This window comes from Stegodyphus dumicola, chromosome 10 (assembly GCF_044657685.1).
Source record: "Stegodyphus dumicola isolate Sdum_Otavi_A_Nest chromosome 10, ASM4465768v1".
Lineage (NCBI taxonomy): Eukaryota > Metazoa > Arthropoda > Arachnida > Araneae > Eresidae > Stegodyphus > Stegodyphus dumicola.
In genome coordinates this window covers 160613203-160631863 of record NC_140777.1, presented here as the reverse complement: position 1 = coordinate 160631863, position 18661 = coordinate 160613203, and the positions used below count along the sequence as shown (strand labels likewise).

The 18661-nt window shown below is 34.3% G+C and overlaps 1 protein-coding gene across 2 annotated transcripts in view; it reads right to left on the bottom strand.

Annotated features, from left to right (window-relative positions):
* The window catches only part of Glys (glycogen [starch] synthase), a 106161-nt gene that overhangs the window by 82876 nt on the left and 4624 nt on the right, over nt 1-18661 (bottom strand). For both annotated transcript variants that reach the window (XM_085825771.1, XM_035370513.2), the window contains exons 2-3: nt 11498-11679; nt 10491-10682 (exon numbers count right to left, since the gene is read on the bottom strand). In XM_085825771.1, coding sequence (XP_085681897.1) covers nt 10491-10682; nt 11498-11679 — 374 coding nt within the window. The remainder of the gene's footprint in view (nt 1-10490; nt 10683-11497; nt 11680-18661) is intronic.

Genomic DNA, 18661 nt, shown 5'->3' with positions numbered 1-18661 from the left:
CACCGCACATTTGAATTTCAAAATAACATTTTAGTAGCAACATCTAAGAAATAACTAACTAAAATTTACACTAAATAAAAATAAAATAGTAATAAATTTTATGCTATGTGATTAACAAAAATTATGCATGAATCCAAACATGTGAAATTTTTGTTCACTGAGCAGAAACATTTTGAATTTATCTTTATTTTGATATAAACTGCCTGAAGTTTCACATCTGATGAGTGTTCCTGTTTCTGCTTTAGCTTGCTTTCCCCAATTTTAAGAGCAATTTTTACAAGCCTTGCCCTCTTTTAAACTTTCTCCTACCAGTGAACTTGCAAGGCTTTTCATGTACAATCTATGGTATATTTTAAACCTTAACTACCATGTGGCCCACCAGTGTATTACAGGGAATGCTCACTTTTTTGGCCAGATGTACCATTGATGCATCACATTTTCTGAGTTTGACATGGGAAAATAAATATCTTTGGCCTCCAAGTCATTCTGCTCAAATTGGTCCCAAATTACAAAAGTATATATAATTTCATAAATGTATTTTTTATTACTTGTAAAATGTTCTAAAATTTTTAAAATAGTATTCATTTTGTTTTCTGATAAAATGTGTTCAAAATATATGAATATGTGTTGCAATGTTCAACACAAGGTGTTATTCAAAAGTAAATAAGATTGATGTAAAATAGCATGTGGCATCCTGTACATAATGATCTGAAGTCCCCCCCCCCAGATTTATCATATGAATTAAAAACTTTTTAGATTTGAGATTTCAAATGATCTAACATAAATGTTATATATATATATTTCAAGAGAAATATTATATAAGTGCATTGATCAAAACCTGAACTATACATGAACATTATAGCCTATACATGAATATCTAGCATATGCATATCATTATGGATTTGCATTTAGTTAGCTATTTTTACTAGAATTACTTGTTTTTAATCTTTTAAAAAATTTTTTCGGCACTAATAACCTTTAAGGTTTTTGTGCCATGAAACCCACTATCATCATCATTACTAGAATTATAATTTAAATTGTTTTATATCTCAGTGCAATGCAGCACAAGACTTATTTTAAGAGAAAGCTATGCCGGAAAAGTAAAAATACAGGAGCACATGCATTTAACATTTAATAAATAGATATCTCGTAATTCTACTCTTTTGCTTTCCAGAAACCTCGAGAAAACAGAAATTATGAGAACATTCTCATGACTGATTAAAATGCTTTAAAAAGCCAGAGAGAAGCATCTAAGTTCAGTTGTTGTTTACTTAGCTGCTGTAATTTTGAGATTGTATTAGCTTTCTCTGCACTTTGGATTGCGTTCTATTTGACGTTTTAGTAGTTTAAAATATAGCTACTGATTATATCGCGTGATATTGTGAGAATAACTCCGAGAATAATTCCAATGCTTTGTTACATTGGCTGTGATAAGAATAAATTTTATTAATCTTTTATTGGACTTGTGCATTCAATCTATTAGTAACACGTATGCACGCAACAATATATCAACATATACATGAACCAAATAATAAAAATTCCAGTTTTGTAAAAAAAGTAAGTTACTTTTCGATAATGTGATACACAATGTTTACCTTTCTTTGCATGTTCACAACTGAAACATGGAAAGCATTAATATCTGTCACACAAGTAAACATAAGTTATTGATGTTTTTGAAATACTTTAGACCAGCGATTCTCAACCAGTGGTACGTGTACTACTCGTAGTACGCAAGAGAAAAATAGAAGGTATGCAAATAAGAAAAGTATTTTTAATTATTAAATTCAAAAATCTCATGAAGAAAAAGAAAAATTGCTAGAGAATACCTGTCATCGAACTCTAACTGAAGGTTTAAAAAATAACACACTTGTAACTTTTGGCTGAATTAAAAAAAAAAAAAAAATAAGGGGGTTTTACATAAAGCTACTAAGGTTTTATCGCATTTTTGCAGAACCTACATATTAGTGTGAACAAGGATTTTCTTTCACGTTTGATTTGAAAACGAAATACAGAACAAACTTAAAATTGGACCCTAATTTATGGTTAAAATTAAGTGAAATAAGACCAGTCAAGGTATGTGAAGTGCGGTGAAGCACATCAAAGTAATACCTGCCTGGAAAAAACCAGAAGACAAACCCATTTGCATTTTTTGTGGAGAAGGACATGTCTCGTCCTACCGTGGATGCAAAACATACAAGGAAAGATTCAAAAATAAGAAAACTTCAACCCCCCAGCTCCAGAAAAATCTCAGACCAATTTTTCTGCTTTTAAAAATACGGAAGAAGTTCCTATTTAGTCAAATACCAAGCCAACTTACAGTGAAAAATTCAAGACTCCCCCCCAGAAAAAATTCAAAAGCGATGAATGATGCTATGACCTGAATTTTGGATGAAAACATCCAGAAACTCTTAGAAACTATTGTAGAAACTATTGTCGACTTGATCGGAAAAATTCAGAAGGCGAAAACCCCAGCCGAGAAACTCAAAGCAGGTTTTAGAGCCGTTCAGTGGTTCATAGACTTCGCCGAAGAAGGGAAATAGTCACGTGACGGAGAGGAGAAAATGCGTTTCTACTTGGACCATCAACTTCGGCCTGCAGCTGCAGGCGGTGTTTCAGTCGTACTCATCTTATCCTCCCCCCCCCCGCACTAAGAACTTTCGTTTCGCAGTGTATTTACACGGTTATTCCTACCCCACTTTCGAACAACACATGGATTCGAAAATCGTCATGTTATTTTGGGTTAGCGATGACGCACAGGTACCCAATCTTTCCAAACTCTTCGAGTTTGGCCTGAGTCGACAAAGAAATTGATCTCTCTTAAACAGGCCCAAATTTCACACTTAATTTTAGAACTAAGTTATTATAACTTAAATTTTGATCATTAAAATGGTAACCAATTTTTAATCTAATATTTTTTAATGTGTGCACATTTAACGTAGCCAATACGTTGTGCAAATGGCAGAATATATACATTTTTAATATTTCTATTGAGAAACTGAAAAATAGCCATTGTAAAATGTAGTGGTGGTATTAAAATTTTTCACTTTTTGTTTAGATGGTACACAATATTCAAAAGGTTGAGAACCGCTGCTTCAGACCAATAAAATTATTGTGGCTTGCTCATGCAATTTACTAGTCAATGTGTTAATTTATCACTAACATTTTTTAATATATATAAATCATTAGATTAAAAACATCCCCCTCCAAAAAAAATCCCAACCAGAACTTTTATACATCAATTCCTCTTTCAACAGACATTCTTTCATATATGATTACTTTTATTACTACTAGCAAGATCATAAAAGCACAAAAATGTTTTTAATCTGAACACATCTTTTGTTGCAAGCTTTATTGAAAAGGTTTCTGAAATTTTAAGATTGGTATGCTTTAAATTACTCATATTAACTTGATAAAGAGAATTCAATAGTATACTAACTCATTTTATTTTGTTCAACAATTTTCTTTATAACTCAAAGATATATATAAAATAACTCACTACCTTCTACTTTTATTAGCTTTGATTGAACAATCATTTTTCACGGGTGGTCTCATGTCTCCCCCTTCTTTTAATGATGCCTTAAAGACGCTCAATTCTTCTTTAATTGGACACAATTTATTGATATTTTCAGTATCAGTCTCATTTCTTTAAGAAAATAACCTCAAATTTCTGATTCATAATGTTTACCTTCAGCAGTCACCCTCTAATCAGCAGATGCTTCATTTATAAACAATCTTACATACTTGCTTCACAAGCCATCATATTGTTACTTTTAACTCACAAATTAAACTGCAGAGGGAATGAAATCATGAGTTTCTTTCAACAGTTAAAACCATTACATTGCCAAGATACTATCCATCCTAGGTCACACCATGTCGAATTGAATGTCAGCTAACACAAACAAATGGAGTCAATGAGTGAAAACTCACATTAATATGACAAAACATAAAGAGAGAGGGGGGGAATTCCTTTTGCATCAATAATTAGTGCCTGGTCTATACAATCTTACAATACCTAATCTCAACAAATATAAAAGGAAAAGAAATTACTATATCCTTGAATGCAAGTTGCAATCTAAACACAGAATTTCAAGTCTCATTTTATTCTTTTCCTTAAAGATTAAAATGTTTGCAGCTGTTAAAATAAAAGCACCAGTGCTGCAATTTATAAAATAAAATAATAAAGTAACAAAAATAACAATGATAAAAAATGTATGACTAATATATATTTATTATCAAAATTAAGGAAGAATCTGAAACAATACAATCATCACTCAAAAGTTTTTAACCAAAGGTCTAGCAGTGTAATTATCGGGTTTTAACAAAAGTTTCCTGCCACTGGAAATAACATCTTCTGCACTAGAGTTCACGTTCGCATATTTAATCATATTTTGTCAAATGATTTTTGCCATTTGGAACACCGTGTTGTGAAATTTGTAAAAAAATATTGCCATCGTTAAATACAAGATGTCTGAAATGGAACTATTATGCTACCAGATTAGACCCATCATTTACTTCCAGTTTTCTTACAAAAAGTCAGCTATAGAATGTCATCAAATAATATGTACAGCTTTAGGTACTAATGTTGTACACATTATTTGATGACATTCTAATACAGCTTTAGGTACTAATGTTGTATCATATGACACGGTGAAGATTGGGAAGTATTAATCCAGCTTTAGAGAACACCCTTTCGCACTGCACTGAAGTAGCCACAAGGCTTACTTTTTTCCGTGATAATTCATACAAATTAGGAAATACATTTTTATTCTTTTCCCACTACTCCAGTGAATCAGATTTCCTGGAAAGAATGGGCTCTTGCAGGTATCTTTTCACTTCTGCCGCAGCTTTGTCGATTGCCGCGTCTGCCGCGGGAACTGATGAAGTTCGAGAGTCTTTACTCTCAAACTCGAACCAAACCGATGATTCGTCTATCTCTTCATCATCCCCTTCCACATCCTCAACAAAATTATGGGCAGTTTGTGCAACTACCGATAACTCACAGATAATATCACTTTCAATTTTTTTGGCGACATCACATTTGAGCCCCAATTTTTTTATTCAGGGGTCAAGGAAAGCGGCTTGAGCAATGTCTTCTCTTTAATCAATAGTTGTAAATCTATTACCTAATTCACGTTGTAGTACTAGTACCACACTTTGTATTTGTTCATTAACACTTTTACTAAGCAGATTTTCACAGATTTTTTGAAGTCCGCCGATTAACACAGGCGCCATAGATGCTGAAAAGTATTTTTCCGAACTCAACTCGCAAGTCACCTTTTCAAAAGGTTTCAAAACGTCATGAAGATGTTGGACACTTTCCTATTCTGGCACATCAAGAGCCTCTGGGGGGGGGGGGTCGTTCATCAAACCCATTGTAGAACGAATAGCGTCTTTCAGTTCAAGGCTGTTCTAACAAGTCTTCACATCTAAGATGACTTTTAAGTCTTTTCTCTCCTCGCTAGAGCACAGATATTTTCGCAGATTTTTTGCAGCGATATTACTTCTCCTGTAAACTATCACAATATCCCTAACTTTCGTTAGAAGGTTGTTAACCTCGTTTTGAGAATTTGTGACAGCCAAATTGAGAGCGTGTGCAATGCATCCTAAATGTTTTAACTTTATATTGCTGTCGACAGCATTAATCATATTTTTGGCATTGTCAGTCACTATTAAAGACACTTTTTTCATCGGAAAATATGGTTGGCAAATGTGTATATTTTCTGCAATATTTTTGGCTGAATGACGTTCATCAAAAATTGAGCAGTCAATCAGTACCGTTTTCCTTTGCATGTGTTCGTCAATAAAATGGCCTGTCACGGCCATGTAACTTTCAGCCTTTTGGTTGCTCTAACAGTCTACAGTCAAACAGATATTTTGTACAGCACTAAGAACGTTTTTTAAACTATTCTCTTCTTCTTCATAAGCAGCAGGAAGAAAGGATTTAGAAACCGTTTTCCGTGAAGGAAAGGAATAGGTTGGATTCAAAGTCTTTGAGTATTCTCGGAATCCCTTATTTTCTACGATACTTATTGGTTGTAAATCCTTATATACCATTTTGATCAGTGCGCAATCGATTACTTTTTTTTATGTACATCCATAATATTTCTCTGGACAAACTTCATTATGCTGAACTGGGATTTTTGTGAAAATATACCAGCAATATCACAAGCACTGCTGTCTCCGTAAGTTGTGTAGTCTGCTGGGATGTGCATGGTTGCCCACCATCTGCAGGGCTAGTGACGACAGAACGGGCTGGAGCGGCATCAATATCATCAACATCTTGATTCAGCAAAGCACGTTTCTCGTGCAGATTTACACAAGGATGCTTCCTTTGCAAATGTTTTTTTTAAAATTTCCTGTTGAACCACCTTTGATGGATAAAAGGTCTTTACAAATGTCACACATTTGTAAACTTTTTCGTCTTCATTAGTATAGGAAAAGTGCTGCCAAACCAAGCTGAATTTCCTTTTCTTACTAGACATTTTATAATTTGATTTTTTTTTTTTTTTTTTTTTTGAGGCGTAAGAAACGGATAGAGACTAAGCAATTTTATAATGTACCAATACTCACCAGTACGAGACAAGAATGAATCTTATGGGAAAAGTGACGAAGTTGGGAGATGGTCATCAGCATCGTCAGATAAGCATAAAAAAATTCTATTATCGACTTCCGCTGTTCACTCCAGCTGCAAATTCTAAAATCAGCACTACGCTGTGAAAAGGGTAAGTGCAATATCGCCTAATGATTCTATTAATCAGGCATGAAAGAGCAAAAAATGCAAAGGAAAAAAAGAAAGGGACATGTATGTTTACATAAACATGTGCGGATAATTTCCTGTGTTCGATTCGATAGTTCCCCCCCCCCCAAATAAGCTCCAGAGGGAGTAAAAAAAAAAAAAAAAAATGAAGATTCGGACTGCCAGGTCAAAGTTCACCTCTCTTACTATCAGAGGAGCGTCGTCATGTCCTGGGGGGTAAAGCAGGCGTTGACAATCCTGCGTTAGGCATGTGACCTGGGTTTAGTTTTTGGCGAGATGAAAATCTGTTTTTAGAAGGGGGAAGAATTATCATAAGTGGGTTAGTTATCTTTGTTCTTTCATTAGAAAAGTTTAAAATTGTGTCTGTATTTTATGTTGATTGGCTTAATGATCCACTAGATGTTGTGACATTTTCTGAAGTAGGTACAGCGGGATAAAAAAAGGATCATATTTATTTAAAAAGGATCATATGATTTATGATGCCCTATTATGCAAGCAAACGAAAAATATTTTTCATGATTTATGCTAAAAATATGTTGAGGAAAAGGAAGTAATCTAGTTGGTAGTTGATTCCATTCACCAATCCAACAACAGCAACTTACCAAATCAATCATTTCAGTTCCACGCAGTTTTTCTCCTACAAACGATGAAAAATTAAAACATGCACAATTCGGGTTGTAAATCATCTAGCGTTCCCCTCCCTTTCCCTCCTGACTATACCGACTCCAATCACAAGCGAGCAATGCCGGTGACAGTGACTCCAACTGCTACTATTCCCCCCCCCACACACACAACGAACGGCCTTTCGAAAAATTTCCACTTTTTCACACTCGTCATCCCGCGTACACAAAGGCAATTATAATTATACTACCTCAAACTCTAGTCTCTGTGACAAAAGGAACGGAAGTTCCCCCCCTTTCACGTTTGCCATTCCATGCCCTATTTCAAGGTCATTCATGGACACAAGGAGCGCATATCACCATTTCGCAAATACAACCACATACTACTGTCCTCGTACCAAAACCGAAGTGAGCTGAACCCTCATCGATCCTCCAGTAACGAATACCAAAATACTGAGAAGAGACGCATGTTTTCGTTACAAAGTGGCAAATACCGAAAAGCACCCGTTTCGGTACAGAAGTAACGAATACCAAAAAGTACCCGTTTCGGTACAGAAGTAACAAATACCGAAAAGTACCCGTTTTGGTACAGAAGTAATGAATACCGAAAAGTGCCCGTTTTGGTACAGAAGTAACGAATACCGAAAAGTACCCATTTCGGTACAGAAGTAACGAATACCAAAAAGTACCGATTTCGTTACTGAAGTAACGGGTACTTGGATATACCGATTTTCAGTACTTTCCTGTTTTTTTTTCCCCTAACTTTATTAAGAACATTTTTTGGCAGACAGCTTTTGTTACAACCAGATATTTATGTTAATTCGCTGCAACTGAATACAAAATTCAACTTTTACACAGAGGTTAATACAAGAAAAAATTAGACAATTAACAAGTTTCGCAATGGATGCATATAAGACTTTGGAACCATGTACAGTGTTGTATGTAAATGGTGTCATATAAAGTTAACGCGGCTTCTAAGAGTGATCAGTATTCATTAGTTATGACTTAAAGGCATCATTTAAGTGAAGGGCAAAAGTGATAGGCAATTAGGTGACTCATTAAGAGGGAGAGGAAATAAAAATGCAGGTCATTCACAATCGGAATATCCTTTAAAATGTCATATCAAGAATTTTTTAAGCAGTGAATTGGTAAGTACACAGTCTGGTCTAATGGTGGCCAACCAACTAAAAAAGAATTGTTTTAGACCTACAAATTGCCACAGGATCTCAAATTAATGGTTCTACAGCTGCTGATAAGATTGGACTTTATGTGAGAAAATTAATAGTTTGTGCCCTACTCACTTCATTTTTCAAAGAGGACCATTTAAGGCAGCATTGTCATCATGTTCAGTTAAGCTCAGAGGAACATGTAGGTTATTGATGAGCACAGATATAGTCTGAGTTGTGATTTTAGTCACTTTTCATTAAAACTGTCAAACTAAATTAAATTTTTGATGGAGAATTTATAACTGGTCACAGATATATGGCCAAAATCTTAAAATCCTATATAAAACTGTCTAGGGGTGCTGCTGAACAGAAATTTTCCTTATGGATAACAATGCTCATCTGCATTAAGTATCTCTGGAATCGGAATACTTGGAAACAGAAGATATCATTGGAATAGTCTGCTTACTACCTTGACTTGGAAGTCATTATAGCATATGTGGATGTTTTAGGCCACTGAATTACAGCATGCCATATTTGCCAACCTTGAAATTTGAACCAGAAGATTTTTGCATGAAACCCGAGAGAAGCTAGGTGGGTTTCATGCTGTATGGTGGCAGCATTTCTAAGGAACTTTAAACTGACTGTAATTCAGTTATGCAGCTTAATTAATGTTATTCAATTAATTTGTTAATTATGTTATTCAATTATTTATAATACAACTCTGATGTAAAATATATTAGTATTTAATTAAGTACTCTAAATTTTGTTTCTTTTTGCTAATTTAATTGTAAAATTTTCTTATACTTTTACTAGAATATACCAGATTTCTTAATCCCACTATATATAAATAAAAACTAAGAAAAGTTTTTATTTATCAAAGTACTTTTAAATACAATGAAAATAAAATTAATAATTAATGTACATAGTATTTGTGTGGATAAACTTAGTAATGTACCATATATTGAAACAAAATAATATTAAATACAAACTGATTAAACATTTCTTGCCTCTTCCGATAAAAATCTACAAATGTCCACAGTATATTAAAACAATGCTGGTCAAATGAAATTTAATAAGAAAAATTAAATAAGGTCAATAAAATGTTATAAAAACATATAATTCAAATGAAGTAAAATTTAATGAGAAAAATTATTCTGAAAATCACTAGAAGTGGTTTAATGGAATTTTCCTAATTTAACTTTAACTAATTTAATAAATTTAATTTGTTGCTGGGAAACATTTGCCTTGATAAGGCTAAAAATTAAAAACCAGGAGGGTTGGCAGCTACACAATACACTACATACATCTATGGATACTTAAGGATTTGAAAACTACATTTCGAGAAAGGGAGCGCGCAGTTCTAGAAAACCTGATCAACAGTTTGATGAATTCTATGAAATTAAGATCTGAGGCTCATATTTCTATCCCAGATGAACATACGCCATATTGAACAGGTGATCAACTTTTATCATTTTAAAATTTTCATAAATTTGCTTTTAAATTGAATATTTTGAGATTAATCAAAGGGTAAACACAGTAATTTACATCATGGCATGACAGCTTTTATCTTGGTCATGAGACTTATCATTTGGTGTATATTACTTTTAATACTTAAAATATTTTGTTTCCTTATTTTCTTTAATGAACTAAATATTGTCTTAATAAATGAAAGTTTAAGAAAACAGACTAAAATAATTAATTATACAAATTAGTAAATTAATGAATTTTAAATATAGTTCTTAAGCAAATTCAAAAAGCTGTATTACTCAGAGGGTTAAATAATGCTTTTGTACAAACTATTTTCAATAATTTTTCAATGAATAACAGTTAAGATTTATTTCTGTGAATATTATTTAATTTTGATAAGCAATGCAATTATAATTTTAAGATGTACTACTATAAAATTCTTAGCAAATTTTTTAAATATGATTATTCAAATTATTACACCTCCTCAAGAAACCAAGCCACAAGGTACCCAAATATAATTGCATCATTTGATTCTCGATCATGCCATGGAACTCCAATATTGGCCACATTCCATAAGTCTCTTTTCCACTCATCTAGTTTCCAGGCGGCTGAACCAATATCAAATAAAACAACTTTCGGATAGCCATCAATAAGCCATCTCCCATAAATAACCTAAAAAAAAATAATAATAATATAACAAAATAAATTATTTTTATATTATAATGAGCAGTGTATGTATTGATGGTACTTATGCATTTTCCAATCAACTGTAAAAGTTGGTAGAGATCCCACCAAACTTATATCAGTCATTCCGGTGGAAATTTCAAGGAATAGATCATTCTTTATTTAGTTAGATAATCAACAGATATAAGTTACAGATATAACATAAAAAAACTTAAATAAATAGGAAATCAAGCTTTGAGAGAGATAATCTTACAAAGAAATTTCTTAAAACTTTTGCCCATCATTCTGTCAGCCACACTTCCCAAATACAATTTTAAAATAGCACTAAAATAATCATCTTGTTTGTAAATTGCAAGCAACATCAATTATCTTAAACGTACATCACATGGCCTGTGTGGGTTTTTCAAAAATGCCCCTTTGTTAAACTCCAGAATCTTTCCTTGTTTCAAGTATGTACAGCAATATAACCAGTTGAGTAATTCTGAAAATACTATTTGCTGTTCTGTAAAAAATTTTAATCATTATTTCAAAATTAAAAAGAAAGCAGAATACAGAAATAACAGTTAACTTATATCTTTCTTTGCAAAAACTAAGCTGGTTTATTGAGGCTCGTGCTTAGATAAAACCGCAGCAAAGACCTTATGAGTGCACTGCGATGCCATGCTTATCCATTACTGGCACTAGATTCTCCTGTTTGGTGACAGCTGTTTGTCAAAAATGGATGAGAGAAAAATATGTAAGTATCATATTTAATATACAAGATCTGAATTATTATTTAAAATATACATAAAAAAGAAATATACCTTAATTCCTGAATTTTTCATTGCTTGAATAGCATTTTGATAGAATGCTTCAGGTGGTTCCATAACCTCAACTTCAGTTTTAACGAGTCCATCATTATATGGACCCAAAAGACAATACTGATCACCAAGTTCTTCGACACTTACACCTGCTTTTGAACGTATTACAGTGTAGATACCACCAACTGTTACAAAGGAAAATATAATTATATGCAATATTAACTACAAATTTAATGTAATTAAAATCTAACTGGAATATAAATACAGAATTAATCAAATTTTTTTCTATACATTCATTCAAAGCAGCAATAGTATATGGATGAAATAAGGATACACAGGATGATTTTGGAACAAAAAATCTATATTTCGTAAACAAAAAAATTTTCCATTTTGAGTCAGATAAAAGTCAGAATTCTTTCTACAGTACAAAGTCTGTAATCCGGACTCGTTGGGACTTCGGCGATTCCGGATTAGTGGTTTTTCCGGATTATAGATCATCAATTTAAATCTGGTAAGATGGCATGCAGAAATTATACAATTAAAAATATGAAACCATAATTTATGAAATAAAGAGCAATTATGATCTAAAGAGTCTCAATATTTATTTGTTTACTTTATTAAACATTTCTTTCAACGTGCAGATGCGTAAAGCATACATAAAGCGCATGTGTAATGTATGAACATTCTTTACGCACGTGCGTAAAGTTTGTGGCTTTGAGGTCCGGATTATAGATCATTCTGGATAATGGACGTCTGGATTACGAACTTTGTATTACTCAATTATGCTAAGAAACAGTGAAGCAATTGTGAGGTGCAGAAGGCAAATTTTTCACACTTAAATATCATATGTGAATATTACACATGTACATATCTATTAAAATGTGTACAATGTTCTAAAATGTACAGAACATCTAAATAATTTCAGACACGCTTATCATAGTTTATAATAAAATTAAACAGAAAATAAAATGTACTTTTATTATATTCTCAATATCTGCGAATAAATTTATTAACAATTTAATGCCTTTCAATTTAAAAATAAATGGAATTAATTTGGATACTGAAACTCATATTCAGATTTCCAGCATATTTTCATAATTCACTTATTTGAAATCATCCATCAAAAGTGTTCATATATATATATAAACAATACTTCTTGTGGAATTTTAAGTGACAAACTGTCACAAAATTTACTTGCATGTGTAACTTAACAAGTCTAGTTTGTTCATAGATTGTTATCAACAGTTAAATACTCCTACCATTATCAAACATAACTTGACATTAATGTTTTGTAAAAATGCTGTTGTGTAACCCCACAGCTCAATGAGTGCTACATTACAACGGCCGGAAGAAACACCAGCCAAAAAAAATCTATAGCCTTCAGTCGATGTACTGGAGTCACGAACTAAGCTTGGCGTTCCCCGAGATTTACTTTGTAACTTAAATTTGTAATTATAGCACCCTTAATTAATTTTCTTAATTAAAACTATTTAAAAAGGCCAGACGAGTCTTTTGTTTATGTTAGTTTTGGTTATAGTTGGCCACCCAATGGGCAGCTCGAATGATTTATCCAGTTGAGAAAAAACTATATTTAGATTAGGACTCCAGGATATAGACTCGTATTATTTTCCAGGTTTTAGATACAACTTCCATCAGCGAAGATTTTGAAATTGCGTAAAGTGAGTGAGAGTGAGGTTATTGGTGCAAAACCAAAGATGATTGATTATAACACGCCAAACACGAGGTGGGATGGTCAAAATTTATGAAATTAAAATACAATATATAAAAACAGGTGGACAAATGTACCAAAACCAGAGGATGAAGTCACATAAAAACAAGGTAAAAGCACACATTAAAATCCAAGACACAATCTTCAAAACAAATTACCTTAGGCAATAAAAGCCAGTCTCTTTTAAATAATAAAATAAGTTACAATTGACCTCTCTTCTGATTAAACGGTCGAGAGGTCACAGCTATTAAAATATTTCTGACGAAGACTATTAAAACATGGACACTGTATTAAAATATGATGAACTGATAGACAAACATTACAATTCAAACAAACAGGCTCATTCTCAGCTTTCAAAACGTAGTTATGTGTCACTCTAGTGTGACCAATTCTGAGGCGAGTCAAAAGAACTTCCTCCTTACGATTTCCAGCAAAATCCCAATGCTCAATTCTAGGCTTTACATTTCTCAACTTGTTGTGAAGATGAACATCCCAAATTTGCTGCCATTTTTTTTTTTTTTTGGATCTTTCCCTTCATCACACAGCAGATGTCTCTAAAAGGGATGAGACGACTGGACAGTTAGTTCAACAGCAGATTTTGCTACGTTATCTGCAAGCTCATTTCCCTTTATTCCTGCATGCCCAGGGACCCAGCAGTACAGGACTTCATATCCTCGAATCGTTAAGTTTATATAAATCTTGAGAACATCCACTACCATAGGATTCTGAGTGTTGGGAATAGCTTCCAACGATTTAAGAGCACTATACGAGTCTGTATAAATTATGAACATTTTGTGGCAGAGCTTTGAGATGTAGAAAAGACCATAATATATTGCAGTTAGTTCAGATGTTAGGACTGAGAAAGTATGGTGCAGGCATTTGCCCTCTATGTAATCTTCAAATACAAATGCCATCCCGACATGATCATTTAAGTTGAATCCATCTGTATACATTGGATGATAACTGCTATATTTGTGCCTGTGCTTAGCGAAGAGTTGTCTGTAAATGATCTCATTAATGCTTCCCTTCACATGATGGTTGAAAACATCAAGAATCTGAATCCGTGCATTTTCCCAAAGTGGGAATCAAAATTCTGCACTGCTTGGACGCATATCAGAGATGGAAAATTCCTCAATGACAGGGCAAACTCTTAAAGGAGAGGTAGGCACACTGGATGGACGTGTTTACACACATTATCAAGTAAGCACAGCTTATTAGAATGTTTAGGTTGCGATAGAATATTAAAATATTGCAAAAGGGACAACTGCTCACGCCTCAGATAAAGTGATGGTTCGTTAGATTCAACATACAGACTCTGGACAGGAGAAGTCCTGAAAGCTCCTGAACAAATCCACAGAGCGTGATGGTGAATAAGATCTACTTTTAACAATACTGATGACCAAGCGTATCCGTAAACAACTGAGCCATAGCCCAGTCTAGAGCGAACAAGCGCTCTGTAAATGCGAAGCATAGAGCAACGCTCTGCAACCCCAGGAGGTGTTTGCAAACACTTTTTTAAATATTTAGTGTTTTTAAACACTTTTTTCTCAGGTTTAAAATATGAGAAAGGAAAGTCAATTTTCAGTCGAACATCACTCCTAAAAATTTTACTTCAGGTGCAACTGGAATCATTGACCCACTGAGATATAATTCAGGCTCAGGATGGAGACCTCGTTTTCTACAAAATAGCATGCACACAGTCTTCTGCTTTGAAAACGTAAATTCTTGCCTGTTTGCCCAATCCTGGAACCTGTTCAAAGCAATCTGGAGTTGCCTCGCTACATGTCTCATATTTGCTCCTCAACAGCTAATTTGTACATCATCCACATACAAAGATTCTGAAATGGTAGGACAGATGCTTCAGCATTTCGTAACTTATGCCATCAAGACCTGGAGAAGACATGCATGTCCGCAGCAAAGCTCTCCTTAATTCAAGGATAGTAAAGTCAGTATTATAAGGCTCAGATTTGGAAGAGTTGAAAGCGATGGGATTTCTTTTAGAGTGCTGTTTCATAGAGAGAAATGCAGGTGAATAGTTTCTGCTGGAAGAAATGGCAGTAAATGTCTAACCAATGGTATTCACAATTTCTTCTATGGAGCTAATCTCTCGGCCATCTTTTTCCAGAAAGGAAAGTGAGTAGTCTTTATATATTCCGCACGCTTTTCTAACTCTTTCCCAAACCTACTTACTAGGTGTAGAGGATGTTATTGGTTATTGATGACACATATGAAATCCAGGAATTCCTCTGGCTTTGCCTTCTTACTTTTCGTGCATTTGCTTTGGCTCTTTTAAATGCCACAAGGTTTTGCAGAGTAGGGTATCTACGAAAAATTCTCCATGCTTTTTTCTGTTTTTTCAGTGCTTCAAGACAGTCACGATTCCACCATGGCTTCGAATACCATGAATGTTCCTGATGTTCTAAAAATGGAGAGTGTAGCTGCCTGAATTATAGCATTAGTAACCGATTCCACTGCATAATCGATCTGCACATCTTTTACCATTTCCTCTGTGAGCTCTGCAACGGATGAGAAGAGTTGCCGGTCAGCCCTATCCAGTATAAAACGAGAGGATCTCGACATGGGGTTTGCTCCTCCTCGTACGAGAGTTACAAAAATGGGATAATGATCGCTGTTATAAAGATCATTCCCAACACTGAAAGTGCAAAATGGCAACAGTGATGGTGAACAGATGGCAAGATCAACAGCATGAAATGTCTTTGTAGGTTCATGGAAGTATGTGTTCTGCCCATTATTCAGGAGAGAAAGGCAATGATCTTGGATCATCTGCTCAATTTGTCTTCCTCAAGAATTGGTGCCTTTATTTCCCCACGGCAGACTATGGCCGTTAAAATCCTGTTATGATAAAGGGCTCAGGCAGCTACTATACGAGTTCACTCAAATGCTGTTGATCAACATGCTGATTTGGAAGCAAGTAAAGAGAAACGACTGAAATCACAATATGAAAATTTACCTGCATAGTGACAACTTGGAGTGATGTTGTCAAAGGAAATGTATCTGATGGATAGTCAAGTGAGGTGAGGAGACCTACACCTCCACTGGCACGTTCACATGCAAAATTGTCTTTCCTGACAAACGAAAACCTCCGAAGTTTTGTTTCTTGTTCCGGTTTCAAGTTTGCTTTCTGTATCGCCAAGCACACAGGGTGATGAGCATTGACTAGACTTTTGATGTCAAGCAAATTTCGGTGGAAGCCGTGACAGTTACATGAGACCAGGATAGCCATTATGATTTATGTTTGTTCTTTCTGTGCTGCTTTTTTGTTTTTCGTGGAAGTAGATGCTTGGGAACATCTAGCCCCTTTTCTACTTCCATCCTATCTGAATCTAAAGATTCAGATACGATATCATCAAAAGAACTATTGCTAAGGCTTCTATTTTTGGTTACTATTTTTGAAGGCACATTTTTGGGATTGCTGTTTCTTTTTTTTTTTTTTTTTTTTTTTTTGTACGACATGAGTCGGAGTTTCCTTTTTCTGGCTTGCAATCTGCTGGGTTTTATCTGGTGGAGTCTGTGCATTTATCAAAGTTCGGGTGGAAATGGTACGTTTTGCTTTAATGGCACTAGCATATGATATTTTTGGTTGGAGCTGTGTGCTTTGAACCAGCCTTCTGGCTTCTGCACAGGAAATGTTCCTAGTGACTTTTGCCGTCTACACTTTCTTTTCTGTTTTCCATTTTGGACACGAATGAGAAAATGCTGGATGATCGCCTTTGCAATTTACACACAACACCGCAGCGGTGTAATTATCACTATCGTGACCAATATGGAAGTTTTGAAGGGAATCATCCTCATTCTGTGCTGTTGAATGAATCATCCTGATTCTATATTGTTGAATGAATCCTCCCGATTCAGTGAAGATTTGAAGAGAATCATCCTGATGCTGTGCTGTTGAATTAATCATACCAATTCAGTGAAGTTTAAAAAGAGTCATCCTGATTCTGTGAAGTTTTGAGTGAATCATCCTGATTCCATGAAGTATGAAGAGAATCATCCCGATTCAATGAAGTTTGAAGTGAATCACCTCAATTCAGGAAGTTTTGAGTGAATCATCCTGATTCTATTCCGTGTGATGAATCATTCCAATTCAATGAAAGTATGAAGAGAATCACCCTGATTCTGTGTTGTTAATGAATCATCCCGATTCAATGAAGTTTGAAAAGAATCATCTGGATTCAATGACATTAGAAGTGAATCATCCCAATTCAGGAAGTTTTGAGTGAATCATCTCGATTCAATGAAGTACGAAGAGAATCACCCTGATTCTATGGAGTTTCGAGTGAATCATCCCAATTCAATGAAGTATGAAGAGAATTATCCTGATTTTGTGTTGTGTGATGAATCATCCTGATTCAATGAAGTCTGAAAGGAATCATCCCGATTCAGTGAAGTTTGAAAAGAATCATCCCGATTCAATGAAGTTTGAAAATAATCCTCCCAATTCAATGAGGTTTGAAGTGAATCATCCCGATTCAAGAAGTTTTGAGTGAATCATCCTGTTTCAATGAAGTATGAAGAGAATCAGCGTGATTCAATGAAGTTTCGAGTGAAGAGAGAGAATCGGAATGATCCTGATTCTGTGTTGTATGATGAATCATCCTGATTCAATGAAGTATGGAAGGAATCATCTTGATTCTAAGAAGTTTTGAATGAATCATCCTGATTCAGTGAAGTTTGAAGAGTATAATCCTAATTCTATGCTGTGCCATGAATCATTCTGATTCAATGAAGCTTGAAGGAAATCAGCCAGATTCTATGCTGCTGATAAATCATCCTGATTTAATGAGTATGAAAAGCACAAAAATATATTATGGTCATCGACATCTCATAAACCAGGTGATAGAGTATGGGTAACGTCACATCCTATTTGCAGACCAAGGAAACATATTTCTGGCTCTTCGCCGAGATGCTGTATGAGCCAGAGGGGGAGTCTGTAACCTCACGGCTCAATGAGTGCCACCTAGTGACCACCGGAAGAAACACCAGCAAAAAAAAAAAAAAAAAAAAAAAAAAACTATAGTCTTCAGTTGATGTACTGGAGTCACAAACTGAGCTTGGTGTCCCCCCGAGATGCAATTTCCCCGAGATTTACTTTGTACCATAAATGTGTAATTATAACACCCTTAACTGTAATGTTTTATCTTAATTGTGTTTTGTTAATTAAAACTATTTTAAAAGGTCAGGTGAGTCTTTTGTTTATGTTAGTTTTGGTTATAGTCATAGCTTTCTAGACCTTCCCCTAAAAAACGTGCAAGGATACATAATACACATTAAAGTAGCATATCAATTATACATACTACAGCACTTCTGAATAAAGTAAAGTAAAAAAAAAATAATAATTATGCTCATAATAAATATGGCCGTTAATTAGGAGAAAACATACAAGAGAATTGTGAAGAACTTTCTAAGCAAAACTAGCT